This window comes from Chelonoidis abingdonii, chromosome 22 (genome assembly GCF_003597395.2).
Source record: "Chelonoidis abingdonii isolate Lonesome George chromosome 22, CheloAbing_2.0, whole genome shotgun sequence".
NCBI classification, from domain to species: Eukaryota; Metazoa; Chordata; order Testudines; family Testudinidae; genus Chelonoidis; species Chelonoidis abingdonii.
Window position 1 is genome coordinate 6,644,393 of NC_133790.1, and position 27,052 is coordinate 6,671,444.

At 41.1% G+C, this 27,052-nt stretch overlaps 1 protein-coding gene across 15 annotated transcripts in view; it reads left to right on the forward strand.

The window, feature by feature from the left end:
- CLIP1 (CAP-Gly domain containing linker protein 1) overlaps positions 1-27,052 on the forward strand; it is a 136,196-nt gene that overhangs the window by 88,411 nt on the left and 20,733 nt on the right. For 10 of the 15 annotated variants that reach the window (XM_032800750.2, XM_075059877.1, XM_075059882.1 and 7 more), the window contains 8 exons: positions 1,879-2,035; positions 2,724-2,889; positions 2,991-3,206; positions 9,089-11,374; positions 12,630-12,767; positions 15,036-15,142; positions 18,806-18,926; positions 24,958-25,010. In XM_032800750.2, the coding sequence (XP_032656641.1) occupies positions 1,879-2,035; positions 2,724-2,889; positions 2,991-3,206; positions 9,089-11,374; positions 12,630-12,767; positions 15,036-15,142; positions 18,806-18,926; positions 24,958-25,010 (3,244 nt within the window). The remainder of the gene's footprint in view (positions 1-1,878; positions 2,036-2,723; positions 2,890-2,990; positions 3,207-9,088; positions 11,375-12,629; positions 12,768-15,035; positions 15,143-18,805; positions 18,927-24,957; positions 25,011-27,052) is intronic. The other 5 variants (XM_075059883.1, XM_032800754.2, XM_075059885.1 and 2 more) reach the window with 1 other exon arrangement.

The following is a 27,052-nucleotide window of genomic DNA, read 5'->3' on the forward strand; positions in this document are numbered from 1 at the left end:
ACCAGAATTTTATATGGAAATTGTTCACATAAAAGGAAAATAAAATATGGTGACAGATGCCATGTCCAAGAAAGAGGGCCCTGACTTACTGCCTCCAGGTCAGCCAGTGGATAACCCTCCTGCAGCTTTGTAAGGAGGGAGGTGTGACAGTCTATATCCCTATGTTCACCCTTTTTACAAAACTATAATGGTTTTCATACAAAATATGCCTTGTGAGGTATCATTTGAAAACTCATAATGTGCTGATCATTATTGTCCTGGGAAAATGTGTGGCAACACTGTATGTAAAGTTATGATTCTACTGTATAACATTACTGAGACATATTCCAAGTTCAGAAAAACAGGCATCCCAGCTTAGAGAATTGAGGGGACACAGTGTCCATCACTCCAGATTGTACCCTGGGTAATGCTACAAATATTACACTGGTCAAATATCAGTGGAGACGGGAAAAGCTCAGCTTGGTCATGCAGAGAGCTCTGTAGGGTACCTACCCTACAGGTTCAGGCATGTGTTTACTTGCCTAAAGAGTGGCTCACCAGCTACACTGCTACATATAGCCATGTTAGGGGGTGCATATAGTATATGCACACTACACACTGCCATAAGGAGCATGCAGTGTAGGGATACCCTTGGTATGTTCATGAAATGCAACATGTAAATAGCATGTGCCTTTAACAGACATGTAAAAAGCATATGACAGCTCATGGGGAAAGTGTGAACCCTATTTACATGTGAAGAATCCTTTTTGGTTTGGTTGTTAACTTCTTCATAGTATCTGTGACATTAGAGCTAGCACATCACTATACCCTAGGGTGATCAGATATCCTGATAAAATCAGGTCTGTCTCAATTTTTAGGCATTTGTCCCACATCCCAGTCAATGTTTGGTTGGGACGCAATTTGTTCCGATATTTCGCACTCCTGTTTTGTTTGCACCGCCGGTGGGACTCCGCTTTTTTTTTCTCCTCTCTCTCTCTCTCTCTCTCTGCCAGCGGGGTTTTGTTTTTTCGCTCTGCCAGCGGAACTCCGGGTTTTTTTTTTATTTTTCTCCTTCCCTCTGCCAGTGGGACACCGGGAGTTTTTTTTTTTTTTTCCTTCTCTCTCTCTCTCCTGGCAGGACTTCATTTTTCTTTCTTTCTTTCCTCTCTGCCCCCCCGCCGGCGGGACTCCGGGACTCCGTTATTTTTTTTTCTCTCTGTCTGCCTCTGGGACTCCACACTTTTTTTTTTTTTGTGCTGTGCTGGCGGGACTCCCCCTCCCCACCTCCCATATGTCCCGATATTTTCTTCATCCCATCTGGTCCCCCTACCATCCCCTGTCACATAATGTGTAGTACCATTTTGTGCTATACACTTCCACCTAATCTCTTTTTACGGCAATCTAAACTGACCGTATGTATATAAAAGAGAACCTACTAAACCCAGTGACTTGATGTAGCTCTCATTGATCCTTATGTTTACACTGCTCTAAAGACCAATTGGTCTAATATTCTTCCCTTGATAGCTGCATGTAACTTCAGTTAAGTGAGTGAGTATGCCCAAATGTGCCTGCTGGATTTCTCTCCTAACGGTAGAGCCCAGCCTGATACCTATAGTTAAGTGAAGCGTTGACTGAAAGTTGTATTCTTGATTGTTTTTCCCTGTGTCTCTCCATGTACAATGTTATACTTCTCTATTGGGAGTTTTACATCTTTCCATTACTCCACAGTCTACAATTTACAGTCCAAACCCAAACACGACTTTTAGTTTTGGAAGTTCAACATGCTAATTTTATGGTACTAGGGTAACTCTGATGTTTACAGTCTCTTGTTAGCGTCTAGGTACCTTGTGCCTGGTCTGTGGATTAAATTTACTAGAATATTAACTTCTTTATGTTCAGTTATGGAGAAAAAGTTGAAAGAGAGGGAAGAAAAAGAACAGCAGTTGACTGAAGCTAAAGCCAAACTCGAGAATGATATAGCAGAAATAATGAAGTCCTCGGGAGATAGTTCTTCTCAGCTTACAAAGATGAATGATGAGCTGCGGTCAAAAGAAAGGTATCCCGTTGCTATCAGAGCGTTTTCCTGCCATTTGTTCCTACATTTTATTGTCCTTCTTAAGTAGCTATAAAAGGTCATCTTGAAACAAATCTGTTTCACGTTGATGTGACGACAGAGCTTGTGCCATCAAATTCATTCTGTCTTAAATACTCTGTACATATATCAAAGAGCCACTTGGTTTAAAAATTATTTCATAACTTCTTATTTGTGTAACATCTGGCACTTTTGAAACTGAATAGACTTTTTCATGGTTTGATTATCATTTGCATCTCTTTTAGCTTAGACATAGAAAGTAAACTATACAATTTCTGGTTCTCATGCATGAGTACAATATATGTTACCCAAACAGTGCAAGGGAATGTGTGTGTGTTTTAAACATAAATTTAATGCAAACATTTCTGTTCTTGCAAAACCCTGAATTTGGGGTCAGATTTACCCTGACAATGGTACTTTTGTGTGCATTCAATCTTGTTATTGATGCATTTAATTTGATAGAACATTCTGCACACTTCTTAGTGATTTGAACAAACTTTTTGAAACTTTTGATCCGTATTAAAGATTTAATAGAAGCATGCTGCAACTCTCTGAGAGAGCTATATGTCTGTACGTTAGTTACATTTTTGGCAAAAAGTCATTTTGCTAATTTCTGATTTTTTTTTTGATTTTTTTTTTTGATTTATTTTAGGAAGCTAGAAGAACTACAAATTCAGCTTACAAAATCAAATGAAAAGGCAGCTCAGCTGCAGGAAAATGTGGAACAGACAACACGTAACGCTGAACAGAACCAGCAGGAAACACTTAAGAATCATCAGGCTGAACTGAAGAAAATGCAAGATAAATTAGTAGACCTGGTAAGAACAACTATAGAAAAGGCTTACTAGTTGTTGTGTTGGAAAGAGTATTAAAAAAACTAGATTTCTGATTGTATTCAAATTGCTCTAAAATCTGACAGGAAAAGCAAATTGAGAAAAGTCAAAATCAGTATAAGGATCTGCAGATGACGCATGAAAAAACCAGTTCTGAGATGATCGCTGAGCACAATGCAGCCATCAAAGAGCTTAAACAGAATCTGCTGGACACAGAAGAGATGCTGAAAAGTGCAAAAAAGAAAAACAGCGACTTGGAAAAACAGGCTGAGGAGCTGAAAAAACAAGCAGAACTTGCCAAAGTATGTATGTCTTTTAAGCAAGTAATTGCTCTATTATCTCTCTCCTTACAATGACTCACTCCTTTACCATTTAATCTAACCCATTTGTTTTAACTTTGTTTTTTGGTATTCACTCAGTGAAAATGTATCCAGACTAGATGAAGTATTATTAAGGAAAGGAAACCTATGCCATTGACTATTAGATAATCTTTATATCCATATTTTAGTTTAATATAAAGTATAGTACTTAGCAATTAACTTTATATCCTCATAGATTTCTGTTCCAGTCAGAACCAGTTGGAATTAAATTTTATTTCTCTTTAATAAAGGGATGTTAAGCATCTGGATTTTAAATAATTAGGTGTACTTAGAAATATTTTCTTTACAGGCACCTTGTTACTGACATTTTCTTTTGTAAATCAATTCCATGTTGTGTATAATTATTCTGCCTTTAGCTTGATTTAAATAACTTTCACTGATTTTTCTCTGTTTCCTGGATATTGTTGCTTGCTTTCATCTCTCATTCATTGTTTATTTGCCTTAAGCTTTGTGTTATGTTACGCTTTAGCAGAATATTCAGTGTATAAATTGACACACAAAAGTTAAAGTATCCAGCATATTTGTGATGTAGTATTTGAACAAATTAACCTTTTTATGATACATCATGGGTACATTACCCATGTAGTATAAACGCTATATAAAGTAACTAGAAGTCAGCATCTAGTATAGCTCCCTAGATTAACTATAATCCAACTCATCCAGGTATTGACTGAGGGTATGTCTACGCTACGAAATTAGGTCGAATTTATAGAAGTCAATTTTTTAGAAATTGATTTTATACAGTCAATTGTGTGTGTCCCCACTTAAGACCAATAACTCGGCAGAGTGCGTCCACAGTACCGAGGCTAGCGTCGACTTCTGGAGCATTGCACTGTGGGTAGCTATCCCACAGTTCCCGCAATCTCGGCTGCCCATTGGAATTCTGTGTTGAACTTCCAGTGCCTGGTGGTTCTGGGTAAATGTCATCAGCTTCCCCCCCACTTCCCTCCATGAAAGCAATGGCAACAAATCATTTCTCACCCTTTTTCCTGGGTTACCCATGCAGATGCCATACTATGGCAAGCATAGAGCCTGCTCAGCTCACCATCACTGTATGTCTCCTGGGTGCTGCCAGACATGGCACTGCATTGCTACACAGCAGCAGTTCATTGCCTTTTGGCAGCAGATGGTACATTACGACTGGTAGCCATTGTCGTCGTCTTCTGGGTGCTCTTTTAGCAGACTTTGGTGAGGTTGGTTGGGGGCGCCTGAGCAGATATGTGTGCTCCTGGCCAGCCGTGGTGAGGTCGGCCGGGGATGCCTGGACGACAATGGCCAGCAGTTGTACTGCACCGTCTCAGCCTAAGATGTATGAGAGAGATGGAGTGGATCAAAACAATAAAGAGACCAGATTTGTTTTGTATTCATTTGCTCCTCCCTCCCCCCCGTGAATAGTGGGGGGAGGGATAGGTCAGTGGTTTGAGCATTGGCCTGCTAAACCCAGGGTTGTGAGTTCAGTCTTTATGGGGGCCATTCTGTTTGACAACCCTGTAAGCCAACCCTGTAAGCCATGTCATCAGTCGCCCCTCCCTTGGTCACATCAACAGCAGACAATCATTTCGCGCCTTTTTTCAGCATAGACGCCATAGCACAGCAAGCATGGAGCCCACTCAGATCACCGCCACAATTATGAGCACTGTAAACACCACACGCATTATCCTGCAGTATAAGCAGAACCTGAAAAGCAAAACCAGGCGAGGAGGCGACAGCAGCATGGTGATGAGGACATGGACACCAACTTCTCTCAAAGTATAGGCCCCGGCAGTGTGGACATCATGGTGTTAATGGGGCAGGTTCATGCCGTGGAACGCCAATTCTGGGCCCAGGAAACAAGCACAGACTGGTGGGACCGCATAGTGTTGCATGTCTGGGATGATTCCCAGTGGCTGCAAAACTTTCGCATGCATAAGGGCACTTTCATGGAACTTTGACTTGCTTTCCCCTGCCTTGAAGTGCAAGAATACCAAGATGAGACCAGCCCTCACAGTTCACAAGTGAGTGGCGATAGCCCTGTGGAAGCTTGCAACGCCAGACAGCTACTGGTCAGTCGGGCATCAGTTTGGAGTGGGCAAATCTACTATGGAGGCTGCTGTGATCCAAGTAGCCAACGCAGTCAAAGAGCTTACGATATCAAGGGTAGTGACTCTGGGAAATGTGCAGGTCATAGTGGATGGCTTTGCTGCAATGGGATTCCCTAACTGTGGTGGGACGATAGACAGAACCCATATCCCTATCTTGGCAGTGGCGCACCAAGCCAGCGAGTACATAAACTGAAAGGGGTACTTTTCAGTGGTGCTGCAAGCACTGGTGGTTCACAAGGGATGTTTCACCAACATGAATGTGGGATGGCTGGGAAAGGTACATGACGCTCGCATCTTCAGGAACTCTGGTCTGTTTCAAAAGCTGCAGCAGGGGACTTTCTTCCCAGACCAGAAAATAACCGTTGGACCCAGCCTACCCCTTAATGCCCTGGCTCATGACGTCATACACAGGCAGCCTGGACAGTAGTCAGGAGCTGTTCAACTATAGGCTGAGCAAGTGCAGAATGGCAGTAGAATGTGCATTTGGATGTTTAAAAGCACGCTGGCGCAGTTTACTGACTCGGATGGACCTCAGTGAAACCAATATTCCCACTGTTATTACCGCTTGCTGTGCGCTCCACAATATCTGTGAGAGTAAGGAGGAGATGTTTATGGTGGGATGGGAGGTTGAGGCAAATCGCCTGTCCACTGATTATACACAGCCAGACACCAGGGTGGTTAGCAGAGTACAGGAGGGTGCAGTGTGCATCAGAGAATCTTTGAAAACCAGTTTCATGACTGGCCAGGCTATGGTGTGAAAGTTCTCTTCTCTTTGTTTCTCCTTGATTGAACCCCTGCACCTTGGTTCACTCTACTTCCCTGTAAGCTAACCACCATCCCCTCCCCTTTTGATCACCGATTGCAGAGGCAATAAAGTCATTGTTGCTTCACATTCATGCATTCTTTATTAATTCATCACACAAATAGGGGGATAACTGCCAAGGTAGCCCGGGAGCGGTGGGGGAGGAGGGAAGGACAAGGCCACACTGCACTTCAAAACTTATTGAATGCCAGCTTTCTGTTGCTTGGGCAGTCCTCTGGGATGGAGCGCTTGGGTGCCCGGAGGCCCCACCACCACATTCTTGGGCATCTGGGTGAGGAGGCTATGGAACCTGGGGAGGAGGCTGGTTGGTTACACAGGGGCTGTAGTGGCGGTCTGTGCTCAAGCTGCCTTTCCTGAACCTCAACCATACATCTGAGCATATTAGTTTGTTCCTCCAGTAGCCTCAGCATTGCCTCTTGCCTTCTGTCACTAAGCTGACGCCACCTATCATCTTCAGCCTGCCACTTACTATCTTCAGCCCACTGCCTGTCCTCGCATTCATATTGTGCTTTCCTGGACTCTGACATTGTGTGCCTCCATGCATTCTGCTGGGCTCTTTCAGTGTGAGAGGACTGCATGAACTCAGAGAACATTTCATCACGAGTGCGGTTTTTTTTGCCTTCTAATCTTCGCTAGCCTCTGGGAAGGAGAAGATAGTGTGAGCATTGAAACATTTGCAGCTGGTGGAGGAAAAAAAGGGGAGAGTGGTACTTAAAAAGACACATTTTAGAGAACAATGGGTAGTCTCACGGTAAACCTTTCTGTTAACATTACATAAAACATGTGCTTTCGGTACAAGGTTGCATTTTGCCTCTTATTGAGGATATGGCGGTTTGGTGTGAGAGATCTTTCATGCAGGGCCAGGCAACAGAATTTGGCTTGCAGGCAGCCATGGTAAGACAGTCTTTTGGCTTCTTTAACCTTCATAACATGTGGGAATGGTTTCAAACAGCAGTGCCCTTATTTCCCATACCAAGTAGCTGTTGGGTTGGCCATTTAAAATGGGTTGGCAGTTTAAAGGAGGAGGGGCTGCGGTTTTCGGGTTAACATGCAGCACAAACCCAACTGACACAACACCCCCCACCCCCCCCAACACACACACAATTCTCTGGGATGATCACTTCACCTCTCCCCCCACCACGTGGCTAATAGCGGGGAACATTTCTGTTCAGCCACAAGCAAACAGCCTAGCAGGAACGAGCACCTCCGAATGTCCCCTTAATAAAATCACCCTATTTCAGCCAGGTGACCAGGAATGATATCACTCTCCAGAGGATAACACAGAGAGGTAAAGAACGGATGCTGTTTGAATGCCAGCAAACACGGGGACCATACACTGCCATGCTTTTTATGCAGTGATTCCAGACTACGTGCTACTGGCCTGGCATGGTAAAGTGTCCTACCATGGAGGACGGAATAAGACTGTCCTCCCCAGAAACCTTTTGCAAAGGTTTTGGGAGTACATCCAGGAGAGCTTTATGGAGATGTCCCTGGAGTATTTCCGCTCCATCCCCAGACACGTTAACAGTCTTTTCCAGTAGCTGTACTGGCCACAAATGCCAGAGCAAATTAATCATTAAACACACTTGCTTTTAAACCATGTATAATATTTACAAAGGTACACTCACCAGAGGTCCCTTCTCCGCCTGGTGGGTTCGGGAGGTACTGACTCCAGGTCCAGGGTGAGAAACAGTTCCTGGCTGTCGGGGAAAACGAGTTCTCCGCTTCCTTGCCGTGAGCTATCTTCAACCTCCTCATCTTCCTCATCCCCAAAACCTGCATCCCTTTTGCATGCTACTCCACTGACGGAGTCAAAGCACAGGGGTAAGGTAGTGGTGGCTGCACCACTTAGAATGGCATGCAGCTCATCACAGAAGTCGCATGTCTGGGGCTCTGACCAAGAGCGGCCATTTGCCTCTCTGGTTTTTTGGTAGGCTTTCCTCAGCTCCTTAAGTTTCACACGGCACTGCTGCGGGTCCCTGTTATAGCCTCTGTCCTTCATGCCCTTTGAGATTTTTTTCAAATATTTGGGCATTTTGTCTTTTGGAATGGAGTTCTGATAGCATGGATTCGTCTCCCCATACAGCAATCAGATCCTGTACCTCCTATTCGGTCCATGCTGGAGCTCTTTTGCGATTCTGGGACTCCATCATGGTCACCTCTGTTGATGAGATCTGCACTCACCTGCAGATCGCCATGCTGGCCAAACAGGAAATGAGATTCAAAAGTTCGTGGGCCTTTTCCTGTCTACCTGGCCAGTGCATCTGAGTTGAGAGCGTTGTCCAGAGCGGTCACAATGGAGCACTCTGGGATAGCTCCCGGAGGCCAATACCGTCAAATTGTGACCACGCTACCCGAAATTCGACTCGGCAAGGTCGGTTTCAGCACTAATCCCCTCATCGGGGGAGGAGTACCAAAATCGATTTTAACAGCCCTTTAAGTCAAAAATAGCGGCTTAGTCATGTGGACAGGTGCAGGATAAATCCATCTACCCGCTGCTAAATTCGACCTAAACTTGTAGTATAGACCAGGGCTGAATCTTGTTGGCTTTTTTTTTAAATCACTTCATGCTTAATCTATGTAGATGGTACCGTTTAAATCACTTTTGGGGGCAGAGGGGCAGTACTGGAGCGGTCTTAATAAAAAGCCGAACTCCTCTAGTATGGACGAACACAAAACTAGTGCATCTTTTAACATAACTATCATTAATTAGTTCCACTAGGTTGTCTCACTAGCTAGTCATTGTTTTGTAATAAAAATGGCTGTAACACAGAGGCTTGTGTGTCAGTTTATACACTTTAATTTAAACTATAATAGCTCTATTTGTCCTTAATCCATACTTCTCATTTGTCTGTTTGACTTCATTTTTGTTTCCCTTCTCCCCAACGTTATTTCTTTAGTCTTTAACTTCTGTGTTAGCATCAGCCAAAAAAGAGATTGAACTAATGTCAGACGAGATGAGGGGTTTGATATCCGAGAAGGAGATTCTGGCACAGGAGGGAAATGCTTTAAAGTTAGAGAAAGGTTCACTATTATCAAAACTACTAGAGTTGGAATCCAAGCTTATGTTGTTGCAACAAGATCAGGAAAAGCTTTGGACAATAAATGAAGAACTTGATTCAGAAAATAAAAAGATCTTAAAGGAAAAGCAAGAAGCTGAAACTAAAAGTCAACAGGATAGCACAGAAAAGGCAGCATTAATTTCTGAGAAACAAAAGCTATTTATTGAAATAGGGACAACACAGAAAGATCTTCTAAAAATAAGTAGAGAAAATGATGCTCTACGCTCTTCAGAATCAGCTCTGCTCCAACAGCTAGAAGAACTTCAGACCAGCAGAGATGCTTTGGTTCTGGAATCTCGAAAGCACATTAAGGAAAGAGAAGAACTGGAGGATAATCAGAAAAAACTTTCTGAGGAGAATGCTACTCTTCTTAAAGACAAGGATGATGTCATCCAGAAGCTGAAAAGCTCTTATGAAGACCTGGCCAGAGATCAAAAGGATCTCCTGCAAGAAATATCTGCTCTGGCTGCAGAGAGAAATTCAGTCTTGGATAAAATTTTGGCTCTTGAAAGCACTTATGTGGCCTTAAAAAATGAAAGGGATGATCTGTTGCAAAAAAGTCAAGACCTGCAATCTGAAAAGGAAGCACTTCTTAAAAGTCAGGAAGAGCTGCATGTGAGCTTAGAAACTGCTCTAAATGAGGAAAAGACCCTAAATATGAAAACTGAAGGACTGCAAACAGAGCTAGATGCTGTGATTAAAGAACTTAAAAAAGCTACCAAAGACAATGTAGAGTTGCAGGCCTCCTATGCTAGTCTCTCTCAACTGCTTGAAGAGATAAAAGCCAGTAGGGAGTCAACAGACTCCGAATGTATCCAGTTACTACAAGAGAAGGAAGCTCTCTCTTCATCTGAGCGGAGACTTTTGTCTGAGAAGGAGGAACTTTTAAATGAAAATAAGGCAATTGCAGAAAAGCTTGCCAAGACCTCAGAAGATGCTGCCCTTGCTGAGAAAGCTCTAAATGAGAAAATAAGTCAACTGAGTAGAGAGAAGGAATTGGCTTCTCAGAAGTCAGTGAAACTTAAAAAGCAGAATGATGCCCTTCTCAAAGAAAAGGACATGTTAGAAACCAAATGTGCAGAGTTGCTCACTGAAAAACAGTCTTCTGCAAATGCACTGTGTGACTTGAAAAGAAAACATGAGCTGGACATCTCAGCCAAGAAAGCACTCGGTCAAGAGAAGGCAAAGCTCCAGAGTGCCATTGAAAGCCTCAAGAGAGAACTGGACAAGAAAACCCAAGAAAATCAAGATCTAGTAGCCTATAACTGTGAACTTTCAAAGTGTATGAAAGAGGCTCAGAGTGCCAAAACACTGCTAGGAAATGAACTTTCTGCTGTTTCGCAAGCCAAGCAAGTTCTGATGGCTTCCTTCAAAACATGTTCTTCCAGTAAGGAAATGCTAGCCAAAGAGAGGAATGAATTGCAAGAAGAATGTCAAAAATTAAATGAAGAGGTCAAAATTATGCAGGAGAATTTAACAATAGAAAGGAAAGCTAGAAAGCTGGAAAAGGATTCATTCTTATTGGGACATGCAGAACTTCAGAACACCATCGGTTTCTTAGAGAGGGAGAAGGAGCAGCTAACAGTTAAAAATAAAGAATTGCTGTCTGAGAAACAACTGCTGATTCAGGAGAAACAAAAATCTGAATCCAGACTAGAGGAAATCATTAAAGAAAAGGAGGTTCTCAGCACAGAGACTGATCAACTTGCCTCCAATATTGAAAAACTAAAGAGTGATTTTGCTTCATTGACTAAATCGAAGGCAGAGCTCCAGGACTTGCATGCCTGTCTCTCCAATATCCTAGAAGATCTTCGGCATAGCCATGAGGTGACTGAATTGGAGCGAATGAAGCTGCTCCAGGAAAATGAGAGCCTTCTTGCGGAACAGAAGAATCTGATCATGATAAAGGAAGAAATACTGAAAGAGAAGGAGAAGTTTTCTGAGGACTATTACGAACTGCATGAGGAAGTAATGCTTTTAGCACAAACTAATGGTGACCTTTCAGCCAGCCTATTGGTGTTGCAGAACAAAAATCAGATGCTACTGGTGGAGAAGGACAAACTTGCTATGAAACTAAAAGAAACTGAGGCTCTTCAGTCACATACAGTAACGCAAAAATCTGAGGTATTGAAACACGTTGTTAAACCAGTCAAGTACAGTTACTAACACTGAGCACTAACTTCAATGGTTTTGATGGCAGCACTTTAATTGCATGGCCAGCACTTCATCTTAATGTAGACAGACTGGAATTCTCTTCCCTCTTGGTATAGTACCCTGTTTGTCTCAAGTTGTCTGTAATGATGAGTGTGAAAGATCTTTTAACACCCATAATATAAAACAATTTTATGCTTAATCATAAGGAACTTTGTCACTGAATGCTGTAAGAAAACAATTTTGAAACTGTGAATAAAAAGGAAAAAAAATTCCAAATCCTTTAGGAGAAATTTAACATTAGTAGAAAAAGTACTTTCTGGCTAACAGTAAATGGGTACAAATGAATATGATTTTAGGCTTGGTGCTCACCATCCCCTTTTATTTAAAAAAAATGGAATTAAAAGAATATTAGCTTAAATTTACATGGTGATATAAAACAAAATTTTACTCTTCTTAGAACTTTCAAAACATGTTGTAATAAATTGGCAGCTGAGTGTGTTCTTTTTATTCACAGTAGTGTTTATATTCACCACCAACAGAGCAGTAAATAGAACTTTGAGCCAGACTTTGCTTGACTTAAAAACTGCAAAACCACTTAAAAGTATGAATTTTGTGGGGTGTTTAATTCCAATTACTTCAGAATATTTTACTCCATCTAAAGCTTTGTGTATGATCTTCAAAGATTTAATTTCACAAGGGCAAGTCATCATTAACAATGTTAAAGTAACATTAACTTGATAGCTGAATCTTTTTTGTCTTCCTAGTTTAACTTTTAGGATCCTCTCAAAGCAAATGCAACATAATTCCTCTTTATAATTCCACATCTAACTAAAAGATCAGTCTGTTGGTAGTGAATATATATTGAACAACTATGATTATAAGACGTTTGGGGCGTTTAAGGGTAATCACAGTGGATATAATTAGGGCCATTCAGGGATTTAATAAAAAAAAAAAAAAATCAACATCAATGAGGACAGAAGCATGGGATTGTAATTCATTTCTGCATGGAATTCGACTTTTTAAGATCTATTTTATACTTTATGCAGCTTCAGAATGCAGATACATTTCCAGTTTTAGTTATGAAAATGAAGCTATTTAACATATTTGATTCAATATGGAAAAAAGCTGGCAGGTAACTGAGTTCTGCATAAAGTATACAAAATATAAATAATGGCTGGTCTGCATTGAAGTGTTCCATCCAGTAATAATTCTTTCTTATATTTAGGCTGCTAAAATGGCAGAAGATGCTTTGCAGGTAGTGGAGCAGGTGACCAAAGAGAAGGATGCACTTCATCAAGAAAAGACCGATACACTGGCCTCCTTGGAGGACTCCAGACAGACAAATCAGAAACTGCAAAATGAAGTAACCACTTTTAAATGTTTATATATGAAACTAATCACAAAGTTCTTGAGACTTACTGGTATTCCTTAAAATGTCCCTATATTGTAATGTGAAATCTACATCCAAATAGTCAAAAGCACCACAATTTATCAGTGAATATGTGCTCTCTGAGGTACCTACGCTTCCCATACAACGTTAGTTATATGTTGAACTGGACATGTGTTCACTTCCTTCTGCTAGTCTGATCTGGTCTTTGCAAGTGAGAAGTTGTTTAAATCCTATTTTTCTGTATATAACAAATGACCTAAAAAGAAAAAAACATAAGGACAGGTTTAGTTTTTACTCTGCAGTCCGGAAGTGGGTTTTTTAAGTGCCTAAACCAATAGGATCACAGCACAGGGGACAAGAGAAGGGGAAGGGAATATTGGTTGCATGGGGAAAAGGAGAAGAATGGGCTGAATAACCTTTGTCACTGTCCCACCACAGATCTCATCACGGCCATCTTGGCATGAGCTACTAGATAGTACCCACAGCTTCTCTATGTATTACACTAATACAGTCTTGTAGATTACATGCTTCTACAGCTCTAATGTGGTGTGTCCAGCTGTAATTACAAATACTCAGTTACCTTTATGCTCGAGCAGCATTTATCTCCTGTGATGAGAGATGCAGCATGGTACAGTAGACGGGGCACAGATACAGAAGATCTATGTTCTAAGCTTGGCTTCATCAGTGACTCACTGTGTGGCCTTGGGCAAGTTGTTTACAATAACTTCTCTGTGCTTCAGTTTCCTCATCTTAAGTGGATAGTCCTTACACTCCAATAAAAAGCACTACAGAAGTGCTAACTAATAGTAACATTAATAACCCACAGAAGTTCTTCCCTCCTAATCTAGCCTACAAAAACTTTTGAGCTTCTGTGCATGGTTATTAAAGGATCCTCTGTGTGACCTGAAGTTTCACGGCAGCATCTTAATTTCTCCTCCTCTGATCTATGTATTATTATTTATCATTTACTATCTATTATGGCAGCACATAGAGGCCATTCTCAAGACTAAGGCCCTACTACGCTAGGTGCTGTACAAACACACATGAAGTTGCAATTCCTGTCCCAAAAAAGCTTGCAACCTAAGAAATACCACAGTACTTTCCATGATGATGCTGGGTCAAGGACCCTCTCCTACCCTTGTTTTTCCCTTTTGTAACACTGCACTTTTTTATTTTTATTTTTTTTGGTAGTGCTGTCTTCACTAGCACCCTAATCTCTTTTTTTCCCTACAAGTTGCCTCCAGGCTGCAGAGATGCAAATATAAACTGACTGTTTGAAACAGAAAGATGTGGGGAAGAATACTTGAGCACACTGGCTGCTGCAGGCTGTGCAGATGATTCTTTAGAATTTTCTGATGTCTTTAAGATAATGAGCATTTTGAATGGGAAATGCCAGGAAAACCTAATGCAATAGGCTTCTATTGAAACACAATTCTCAATGATTTTGAGGCAATATTGATTGCTTAAGAGAGATGACGTTATTAATGCCAGAAGTGGAATTTCTGGGCTGTTTAAAATAAAAATCCACTGTTCTGTAATGCCATCGAAGTAGCTGGAGATTATCTGTTATATAATATAATGTATTACTGAGTGCTTGTGAACAGATGAGATTTACAATCTGATAAGTGCTTACACGATAGATGCACGCACAGTAAATATTAGAAGGCTTTCTACAATTTGTGCCAAAACAACAAGATCTCTCAAAAGAATGGATTTCCCATTATTGCAAACACAACATCCAGCCTACTGTTTCTCGCTGATTAAGGTACAGTAAAGTTTAATCATATGGTTAATTATGTATGTTTTACCTAAGATCAGGGGGAAAAAACCTCTTTACATATAGCACTCAATTATAACAAATCATACTACATTCATTTTGCTAAAGATGTTGAGTTGTAGGTACAGTGCTTAGACAGGTAGGTGTTCTGTGTGAAATGTGGTGGATAGATTTCTAATGTTCTTCTACTTATATTATCAGTTACTCTTAAATTAACCTTTAACTTGCTATGCTGCTGGAATTGCATTGAACACGGTTAGGTTTGTTACACTTGTTAGTCAAATATTTCTCAGTGCAGACAGACTAATTTAACTCTTCACTTACCGAGACTTTAAAATAAAGAAGTGCAACCGTTCAAAACGTTAGGCCTCCATTTTCACAAATGCTTGACTATTTACAAACAATTTGTTTGAAAATTATATGATTCCATGAATTTTTAACAAGATTTCCTTCCCGCCCCCAAGCTGGACAAACTTAAACAAAACAGCCTGAAAAACGAAGAGGAACTTAACAAGTCAAAAGAGCTTCTAAGTCTGGAGAACAAGAAAATGGAAGAATTTAGAAAAGAAGTGTAAGTATTTAAATGTTTGTTGAGCCTTCAAACTCTTCCATAGTTATTCTATGTGAGTATGTAGCAATTATGTTTCATAAATGAGTCTTCTTACCAGCTCATCTACAATATCCTCATTTATAAAACAGAGGTACTGTACTTTGTTATAATTCACTACTAACTTAGCTTCTGAAATATGTAAAACATGGAATCAGAGCACAGCCATGGCTCTCTGAAGGTTATTGAATTATTTGTGGAGATGTTTAAATTATGGTACATTAATTGAATTAGTTTGAAGTGGCATACAGTTCTGCCACATGGGGGCACCAATTTATTTCAAAATTATCAATCCAAACAAATCTTGCAACATGTTTAAAATATGTTTTTAGTTAAAGTGTTAGTGGTTCAAATGATTTTGTACATATTATATATTAGATTTTTTATTTTTTTTATCAATGGATTATTTAACAAATTTGCACATACTGCCAGGCAAAGAATGTTTTTTCTAACTTGTATCAGAGCAAACTCACCCTGGTATGCATAAGTCAAGCTGTCTGTCTGCTGGCTCCTCTCAGACCTTGTCTAGCATAGGAAAATATGTGGTGTTTTAAAATGTGTCAGCTAATGTGTTATTAAACACCACTTAGCCTCTAGTGTAGGTGGAGCTCAATGTGATAAGCCGATCATGGTCCACTCGTAATCTAGACAGCCTCAGCCTAGATTCTGAAATTGGAATGTAGCTGGCAATGGGTGAAGCAGAGTGTGCTGCTGTTTGGGCTCACATTTACCTGGACTCTACAGTGTTAATACAGTCATTTATTTTGTCAATAAACCTAACCAGTAGGACTCCAAAGAAAATGTAGGGAGTAACTATACATGTAGTAACACAGTGCCTTAGCCGAGTGCCATTCCTGGGCAGTACTAAATGAAACACACACACAGTGTCTCTGGTTTAAAGCCCTCTAGCCACAATTTGATTAGTGCATGTTAGCCTCTGAATAAAACTATTAGCTCGTAGCTGGTAAAACTGTGTTCCTCCCTGAATAAAGACACAGTATGGCTACTGGCTCCTCAATGTCCCAGGCTTTAGAGACTTGGCACACTGAACCTCAGGTCTTCAATCCCACCCTCTGTGTGTGGAGAGAATTTGGTGACCTGTTCGGTAGATTCAGAACCTGGAATTTGGACTGCAGGGCTGAGATGATTGCTTGAGATTTTCAAGACGGTGTAGGGGATTTTTGCCCCACCCTTGACCGGTGCCCTGAGATCAAGGCAGTCCAGGCAAGGAGAGACAGGGTTTCTTGCAGAACACACAACATTAATGCTGTGTTCCAGCGCCTGCACCGCGATATTGATTTTTCTGTCCTTTTAAAAACCGAGATGGCTGTCAGAGAGAGGCCCCTTCTGGTGTGACAGGATTTCATTCCATCAGTAATTCCCATCTGCTTTGGCGCTTGTAGAAAATGCCAAGGCAAAGTAATTATTTCCAGACTAGTTGCTCTAGTCTTAGAACCCCAGGAAGTGTGCAGATCCCATTTTTTATTAAAAATTATTCTTCTGCAACTTGTCAGAAAAAATTATTTGTAGAAATTGCTCTCTAGGCTTCAGTAAAGGGGACTTCTAGATAAAGGAGATTGGTTTCCTCTCACTTAGTCCTCTTATGATTCTGTTTAAGGCAAACCTTAACCATACCAATTGCCAAACATGGTCTCTAATTACCTGTGATTTTGGACTTCATGGATGGGGGTAACTAATCTAATTTGACAGGTAATTGTAATACTGATTTAAGATTTATTACATTATAAATACTTTGACATGTAAACAAAGTAATTAACATTGGTAAAGGATGGAGCTGAATTTAGCAGCTGCAGCTTTCCTTGAACTCCTCAGCAGTCTGTGTTGCCAGAATGCCTTTGGGATGCCCAGTAGGTGATGGTAAACTCTTGTAATTGTGGAGGGGAATAATGCAGGAGAGCCCTTTCAATAGGCAGCTGTGGGTCTGTAGGCAGGGAAGTCTTTGAATGGAAGTGGTAACCATTTTTGCAAAAGAGCTTAACATATAAAACTGGGCACCAGAGAAGCAGTGATACTGATTGGATTTTACTTACCTGGTTAATAAACACCCTGTCAAATGCTCTTTTTGACATCAATTAAAATTCTCAGATACAAATGAATTACAATGGAATTCTGCAGTTTCACACAAGTCCACGCCACTATTTGTGTGCCTTTAACATCAGGAATCTGACTTCCTGACACACTAGTGCCAAAATCAAAAGTCAAAGCACTGATATGGACTGCAGCACAGCAAACAAGTGAGGTTAAAATTAGATGTGTTCCTGCATTATCAAACAGATTCATACCAAGATAATTTGATTCAGTGATGTGAGCCAGCACATTAAATCCAGTTTAACTAGGCCTTTATTAATAGAGCATGAAAAACTGCACCAAAAATTGTTTACACCAGAGCCTGATCTTTAATATCTAATGTAGCTGTGGCATAAGATCTAGGGAAAAGGGCTGGAAAATGTTAGCGTTAAGTTTAATACACACAAACCCGATTACTTTTAATGCTGCTTGATAAAATGTTCATCATATAATATGAAATACTTCTGTTTAAACTGTAATTTAGTGAGTTAGAGGATAATGCTCCTGTTTTGTGAATCCTGTTACATAAATGTGTCCCTCTGGGGCACATCAGCCATGGGTCATCATAACATATTTTAGTATTCTAGTCAGTGTTTGACTGTGAAATATTGGCGCACATGACCATTGAGCCTCCCTTTAGGAAAGCAAAATACAATGGTAAAAAAACTGCCTAGATTAAATAAAATGCAACTTTTTTTAAAAAATCCTGCCATCTTCTAGAGGAACTTATTAAATGATGTATACACAGAATATGTAACAGGCGTTTGTTTCGTTTTGTTTTAAATACATCAGTTAAAAATAATTCTAAAAAAAAAATCCAATTTTATCAACAGCAACATGGATTAACGAAACTTGAAAATCCTAATTTGTGTTTTTTGCTATTGGTGTTTGTTTATTTTGTGCATTTCACTGTAAGGACAACAAAAATAGACTAGTCATCTTTATGTTTTGGCTCACCTGACTTCATCTGTTCTTCAGTGTTTGGGTTGCAAACCATTCCACAGAATATTTAAATCTGAACAAACGTGGTTTCCTTGATAATTTTAATTTCATAAACATTTCTGTTTGAGTTAGATTTGGTTAAAAACTCTGTGGGTGTGTTTATCTGCCTTACGGGGGGTGGGATGTTAGAACTACCTGACTGTCTCTTCAAACATAAATAACATACTTCAAACAAATACTGTATCATACTTCAAACAAAATTTAATACCACAAATTAGCATATTTTTAAATCTGAGGGTTTTTTAACTCTTGGAGCCATGTAGAACTCGTAATAGGACGCTGAATAGACTTTTTCTTCCAGTGGTATCAGATGCATTTAAAGGAAAAGGAAGTAATTGTGTGTCGTGTTCCTAATGCTCTCTCTTTCAGGGTTAACGCTATCAATGTGCATGTAAGGTGTAGATTGTCACCTTTATTATAGATCCTATTAGACACGTGACCTAGATGTATTTTCCCAAGCTGTGAAGCAGATTCTCTCCCACAGTCTTTTCTTGCCTGTCTTGTTCCTATGGTAACCATGCACTCCCGTCCTTGCAGAGAAGCGCTGAGACTGGCAGCTGCTCAGAAGTCCCAGCAGCTCACAGCCCTGCAAGAAGAGAATATTAAACTTGCCGAGGAGCTGGGCAGGAGCAGGGACGAAGTCACAACTCATCAGAAGGTAGAGTGGCTAAACACTTACTGTTCGGTGCTTAGAGGATGCTGCGGTTTGATTGTTTAAAATAATCCATACTATTTTCATGGATGCCTGTGTGACCCTGTAATGCATGTTTGTGATTTAAAAGGATAGTTCATTTCAGAAGTATTCAAATACATTTGCAAATCACCTCCATTAGAAGGTTAGAATCATAGGATTGTGGAGGGTGGTATGACCCATAAAGAATCTTTACAAGAGAGATGTCTATTTGAAGGCTTCAGGTAAGTGTGAATGAAATGTGCTGTAGCCAACCCCATATCCAAGGGGCTACTAAAGAGACACTCTAGTGGGAGTATTTTTATTTTCCAAACAACTCACTTTTCACATCCTACCCCCCCCCCATGTTAAGAGAAACTAGTTCTTTTTAAAAACCCATCCTTCCAGAGAGAATATTTTAAGGTGGTTTGGAGAATACTGTTCAAAATCACTTTACTGAACTCTATGAAAATGGTAGTGGAAATGTACATATGTGTGTACTTCTGTATCGTGTGTAAATGGTGGATATTAGAGGATTGGAGTTGGTATAAGGTTTTCTGGTGACAGTGTAAAGTCTGTAAAGCTGTTTACCTTGTACATGTTAAAATACATTTATTGTGGATGGAGCTTATTACATTGGTACTTGCAAATAAAGATTTAGAACTTGAATGTTAAGTGACTTAACTGAAATTCTAGATCTCGCATAGAATAATTCTGGTTGTGTTAAGAACCTCTTCCTGAAGTATAACCATTCAAATGATTTTTTCAAAGTTTGCATTTGAACTATGACACCGTGTCCTTTGACCATAGTGTGTCTCATTGTAGGACATGATGTGCAATGTAAAAAATAAGGCTAAGAGCAGTATGTGAGCCACTGTCAGACACACGTCGCCATTGCACACAGTATGTGCCTTTGACAGCACTTAATGTGTTCTCTGATTTCAAGCTTTACTGGAAGTCTCCCTTCCAGTCCTGCTGCAGAACCTCATGCTCCACCAAGATTTGAGGGGGCAGGCTTTCTCCAAAGCACCTCTTAGAGCTGAAGCCTGAGCAATTGCTAACTCCTGGGTGCTGTGACAGGAATAGTGCATGGAATCCTTCACTCTACAAAGTGCTTTGAAAGATGACTGAGGAATGTCCCTGGCATACAGGCTCTCACCCTCTTCCTGAGTAGTGGCATGATAATAGGATGCTGTCGTCTTAAACAACTAATGGGAGCCTTTTTTGTCCCATTTAAATTATGTCCGAGCCTATGGGGGCAGCCAGCTCCTTACTTCAGACCAACCACAACTGGAAAAGGCTTCCTTGGCAGCAGGGCCATCCATTGAATCAAACCTGGCCTTCAGTGCATGGTCCAAGTAACCAGTCTTTGGGAGGTTCGAGGGAGAACGCTGGAGTAGCCCCTGCAGCTCCTGGACTATCTTCCCAGGGGATAATAGCTGTCTGGATCACCTAGTTATGGATCTGCCAGTCTTGGCTCTCCCCAGCCTGCCCGACTCCCAGTTCCCCCACAGACAGACATGCTCTTTGACAGCCAGAAGCCCTTGTGGAGCTGTTCTTTGTTGTTGCACAGAGGAATGCACCTCCTGCCAGGCTCATCTAATCCTACCTTCCTGCACAGTGTAAATGTATCAGTTCTATTGCATCCAGGACTCCCTTCTCATGAGTGGAGGGCAGGATTTGTCCCAAGAGTCTAGTATCAAGGAGTCCTCCAAGGGCTTGGAGGGGAAACAGCTTAAATGCTTACTGTAGCCATTCGTATCATATGAAATTATCCTCGGTGAGGAAGGAATCTTAGTAATAATCTGAGCCCTTGAAACACTGAAATGCTGGCTGCTGGGTTTGCTCCATCTGCTAGTCAATCCACATTGCTGCAAACCATGTAATTCACTGTGCTTATTAGAATACTAAGGAAATGACTTCAGGGATAATCCTGCTGTGGTACAAAGGAGCAAATGTGAATTGAAAATGCAGATTGTAGTGCCACAGAACTGTTCAATGCAGCTCCTCTCAGCTCAGTGCAAGACCTCTGCTTAGCAAAACTTTTATCTGTTTCTTGCTTCAGATGGAGTTTGACTGTTTAGAATGAAGTCTAGAGGTTCATAAACTAATAGCAAGCTTTCAGTGAGATAAAAGGACCAACATCCTTCCCTTAAAAATAGTCCTTTGCACACCACTCCTGAGCACCTCTCAGAGCTATGAGAACAGCATTAGACACATCTGATTCTCATAATGAAATGGCTGTGAAGTCAGCTTGCCTTCTTTGAGGATTCTAGCTCACGAAACTCTGCCCTGTGCTAACACAATCCCACCGAATCCCATCACCTTCTCCCTTTTACTATCATTTAGGTAAATGTACCATTACAGTGATGCTAGCATGTAGGTTTCCTTTCAGGATCCATAGTGCAGGTCTCTGCATTTCTCTCTCTATGGAGGTAATAGTGAAACTGCTCCAGAGCCCCTGTAAGGGGCTGGATGCTGCTCAGCTTGGAGTGAGAATGTTTTTAACTGAACGAGCATGTCAGGATAAGACCTCCTATCCTTTCAGTCCATATGGGGCCCAAGCAGAAGGTGTAGGAAAGCCCTCAGAGTGAGTAACATTGTAAAGTGAATCCATGGAGAAGGAATTTTAATATAGAGTGTTGCTACATTGGGGACACTTTAGAGTACAAAGTAAAATTCCATCTTAACCAGGAGAAACAGGTTTCACATAGAGTTGGCCATAGATCGAGTCTGCCTCTTTGTACAGTGGATATTATTAGAAAAATAAGGAAAGAACTAAAATGTAGCCATTTTTTGCTCTTTGATTTTTGTGTCTTTTTAAAATACAGTAAGACAGGTATCAAGCATATGTTGCAAGTATTTTGAGCTGTCACTATGGTAACCATATAAATTCTAGCAAGAGTGTTAGTCAACTGGGTTAGTGAATCTGTGGACACGACATATTTTGCAAAATTAATGTAGTGTCATGAATAATTTATCCTGACATCTAAAGGTTAAAGTAGCTTATGCTGCAAACACTGAGGGGGTTTCATCTATATTGATCCATAAATAATTAGATATTTGTAATTAGCTAAAGGATTCGCAGTCAGATAAATACTGAGCTTGGGGAGCTTTTCTGGCTTGCAGTGTTTTTATGTTGGTGTTCCCAGGCTTCAGAACAACACGTGAGTTTTAACCTTCAATGGAGAAATTGTGGAAAGATCTGTTAGCTCAACTTATCCACCCCTCTCTAACCCTGCTCAGTAAGGTAGGTGGTGTCTGCTTGGGACCGACTTCTTAAAAGATGTGCAGTGGAGTAGATTATTGGAAAGAGAATTATCTCTGAGTGGGAGGAAGAAAGGGGTTCTGTCATGAAACTGGCCTCAGACACCTGCTGCCACCACCAAGCTTCTCATTTGGAAATTTTACCTCAGGGCACCGCTCCCTCTGCTTCCTTGTTACAGGAACGCTGTCCCCAGGAGCGGGAAGTCCCTTACAGGGATGGTAGATGCTCCTCAAAGACCACTGCAGAAATCCCCAGTCACCACAGTTCCACTCCAGACTGAATTAACAAAGTTGTAATGTATTCTTTACAACTGAAATCTATGCTTGAACTCCGTATTGAACAGCTGGATGTGCCCACTGTCCTTTTCAAGCTCCAGAATGCCTTATTTCATACTTGAGTTCAGGTTTCCTGTTTGTAAGCCATGGACTCCAGTGTGCTTCCTGTGTGGTCTCACCACTGTTTTCTTGGCATTTTGGATCTGTCAGCCCAGATGGAAAAGTTCCAGGAGAGACCCTTCTTAGCAATTTCAGCAAGCCCAGACAACCCCACCTCCCACTGGCCAGTCTCCACACTCACTCTCCTGACAGTCCTCCGCCAACTGCTGACTTTCAAATGAAGATTCCAGGGTGATGCTGGCAACTCAGTGGGCCCTCGCAGAGTCCCTGAGATTCAAACCCCTATCTCACTTCCTCCCACATATTTTACCTTTCACACACTTGGTACCTAAAATAATATCAACCTAAAACATATCCTAATATTCTCTACAATAATCTTTCCATCTCCCTTTCTACCAACAAGCTGCTCCTTGTGACTTGGTCCATACAGCAGACTCCATTGGCTCACCATCCCCAGGCAGGTAACGAAGAGGGAGGCTTAAGTTCCCTTCTTGATTTGAAACCCACAACTTCACTGATATTTTCTTTTCTGTTTCCATCCTTCGTAAATGCTGTGGAATTTGCAAAGCTAGACAGGAGCAAGGGAAACTTCTGCACCCATGGAACTATTCAAAAGGCAGCTGAGCTGACAGCAAGGTGGCAGTGTGACTTGGGGAAAGGGTGCACATTTTTGGGGCATCATGACCATGGCTGGGGGCAAGGTGGTATGAAGAGATTTTCAGAGTCTGAAGAGGGTAGTGCGCAAAAGGAGTTAAGCACTGAAAAATTAGGCCATCCCAGAAGGAACCCAAGCAACTGGATACTGGACTGTGTTGCTTGTTGGTGCCAGGTTAATGCTGCACAGGTGGCCTGTTGGGAGCTCCAAACAATGCCTACTGATGAAGGAAAGCAGGTTGATTACTCCAAGAAAAGGCAGCCAAAGGGATGTGATCCACGAGTGTCTTATCTGAGGATGAGAGAAGGATACAGAAGAGGGCAAGAGATTTTTAAAAATATCTCGGAGGAAAGTGACTAGCTGGGTGAATGGTGGTCTTAGAAAGAGCTGAGATTCTGGACATAGGAGGACAATGGGAGGAGGTAGATTCCATGTGATACCTATATACGTGGTGCCCTACTTATGTGAACCCTGGTTAAATATGTATCTTTTTAAGGACACCATTTCTTTCAGGACTTTTAAATTAAACCCTTCTCCCTTCAGAATTTCACCACTTCCCCACCAGCTTCTACAGAAGCACAGAATTCAAGGAGGCAATAAGCCTGCTTGTGTTTAGGAGGCAGACAACAAATCCTCAGAAGCAGGGGTGTGCTTTGTTCTGTCAGTGAAATTGCTATTTTTAACATGCTCGGATGAATATGATGGCATATAATCCAAAGCTCCCTGCTATTGAGGTCATGTAACAGGGTCTTGCACAGCTGCTGGCCATATGATCAGTCTCCTATAGAAGGAAATTTTGTTATCTTCTAAGCCTTTAGATAATTCAGTGGCCTTAGTTCTCTCTCTTGGTTCTACTGCCGTTCAAATGAGTATATGAACAAAGTCATGTAATGTTGTACCCCAGCAATAAGAGAACAACCAGTCCTAAAGCAGGGATCCTTACAGTATTAGAGGATGGGCAATGAAAATTCACATCCTTGTGACCTGAACTTATCCTCAGACCTGGGGATGACAGACAGACCTTCACTCTCACTATAATTTACTTTGCTCTGGAAGTCCAAAGTGCACAATCTCTTTGGACACCCTTATGTGCCACTGGCATTCCCAGGAGTAATTTAATTTGATGGTATTCCACATCTGGCCTGCGCTGCACACTGAATAATGATTTGGTATAAAACAAGGGCTCACTGAAATGACAAAGAATTTCATCAGCCTGAAAATGACCTACTTGCTATCTTTCTAATAAGGTCTCATTTAATCCATGTACCTTCTCTGTTGATCATTGCTTTCACACCTTGTTTATGTTAAGTTTTTCCTGATACTATGTTTGGATGATGGGTTGCCAGTTTATATCAGCCATTATTGGTGGAGTAGATGATGTATTGGTATCAAGGTGCCTGAACTCTTGCAAACTAGTTTGCAAATTTGTACTCATGGACCCAGGCCACTGGAATCTGTAGAGGCAGTTGTCTGTGCAGTAAGTCCTGGTTATACCTACAAGTGCTAGCTAACATCCCTGTTCATTGAACAATCTGTGATTACATTTATGTTGACTCTGGAGAAAACTAATTACTTTGCCAAAAATGTTCCATGCTTCAGTAGCCTCTGCAAATGTGGGGAAACTAGGATATGTTAAATTGAAGAAACCATTTGATTCTTGGTGTATTCACTAAATGCTCGCTTTTGATGTTTGTGTTTTAGCTGGAAGAGGAGAGATCTGTACTTAATAACCAGTTGTTAGAGATGAAAAAGAGGTAAGCTTTCCCAGGTGTGTGTGTGTGTTCAAGTATACAGTTCTATGGAAACCATAACAAAATGTAATACAAAGCTAGTAGTACAGAACTATGGTTCTTTCTTCCTATTCTTCAGTACTGAAATGTACTGGGACTGTTGCACAATTTGGCATTGAAATAATTTTGCATATGGAATACTAAAAATACTTGCAAACAATATTTTTACTATTTTCCACACTAAAAGTTGGGTGAAAATGTAATTGGCTTAATATTAGGACACATTCAGCAGAACTTAATCTAGTATTTAGCAGCTTCTGTTATTCAGTTAACTGTCTCCTACCTTTTTACTGATGCTAAATTCTCCTAATTTCAGTAACCAAATAGTTTAGTGATATTTTTAGTCTTTGCTGAAGTATTAGATCGCTTACACATCTGACAAATGCACATAAGGCAACCCCCACTTCTTTCACCACTGTTTTTACATATTATGAGATTGTTCTGGGTTGTTGAGACTCCTCCAGTGAATGCTCCCGAAGTACAAACTTTACTCTGGTCCCATTTAATGTAGTGTTTGTAAAGGAAACTGTAAAGCTCAGTTGGACAGGTACCATCGTGTGAGCTGTATGTAGGAAAAACTGTAGATTTGTCTTGGAGAAATTGTATGATGCTTGGGGAAGGATCCTGCTCTTCACAAAATTGATTCCTGTGGCTAATAAAGGGATCATTAAGCTGAACTCTATCAAATAAAACAGTAAAATTACATTGGGGGGGGGGGGAATTTTAGTGCAGGTATCAGATGTTGTCTTAATATTCATTAAGTTATCCATTTAATGCGTTGACCCCATTTTTGTTCCCTAACAACTTGATTTCCTTTGGATGTGCCATGCTCTATTACATTTTGCACTTTTTCAAAGAACACTATGTACACGGCATATTACAGAAGTAAAAGCTATGGATCTGATCATTATAGTAATGCACAGATGCAGGATCATAGAGTATCATAGAACACTGAGACCTTAACTCATCCTGTTACTAGGATCATCCACCATCTAGATCAGCAGTTCTCAAACTGTCGGTCGGGACCCCAAAGTGGGTCGCAACCCCATTTTAATGGGGTTGCCAGGGCTGATTTGGACTTGGTGGGACTCAGGGCCGAAGCCTGACGGATTCAGCGCTGGGCGGCGGGGCTCAGGTTACAGGACCCCTGGTTGGGACTGAAGCCCTTGGGCTTCGACTTTGACCCTTACCTGCCCAGGGCAGTGGGGCTTGGGCATTGGCTCTGACTCCCACTCCTGGGGCAGTGGGAATCGGGCAGACTCGGGCTTCGGTCCCCCTCCTGGGGTCATGTAGTAATTTTTGTTGTCAGAAGGGGGTCACAGTGCAATGAAGTTTGAGAAACCCCAATCTAGATCCATACTCTAGTTTAAGTGTGTTTTTTAATAAAGGGTTGGGAATGAGAAGAGAGAACCTGAAAATATAGAGGAGGGGGCAGACCCTTAGCTAGTGTAAATTGTCATAGCTCAGCAGGAGTCAATCAAACTGTGACAATTAACCCCAGCTGGGGATCTGCTCCAGAATGTCTGATACAGAAGAAATGAGAAGGTGTGTAGGGTGTGTTGGCTTCTTTGAGCTTGACCTCAACCAGGAGCCATAAAATGTAAAACTATTTAAAGCTACAGTTACATTTAGACTCTTTTTGCAAAGCTTCACAAACAAGGACAATATCATTATGTCCATCACAGTAAAAAATAAATCATTCCCCTCAGACATTTAATGATGCATTTTTACATTTGTGGATACTCTCTGTATGGCAGCTGCCAGAGATAAACACTGACACTTGTACAATGATTGCCAGATCTGTCCATCCTTATATACCTTCAGTCACTTGTCCTAAAAGTCTATATGCAACACCAGTGTTTTAATGGCATATTTGACAAACATGATTATTCTGTTTTAAGAAATAGACTGTGATATGAAAGCCAAAATAAGCACTAGAACAGTGGTTCTCAAACTTTTGTACTGATGACCCCTCTCACATAGCAAGCCTTTGAGTGCAACCCCCG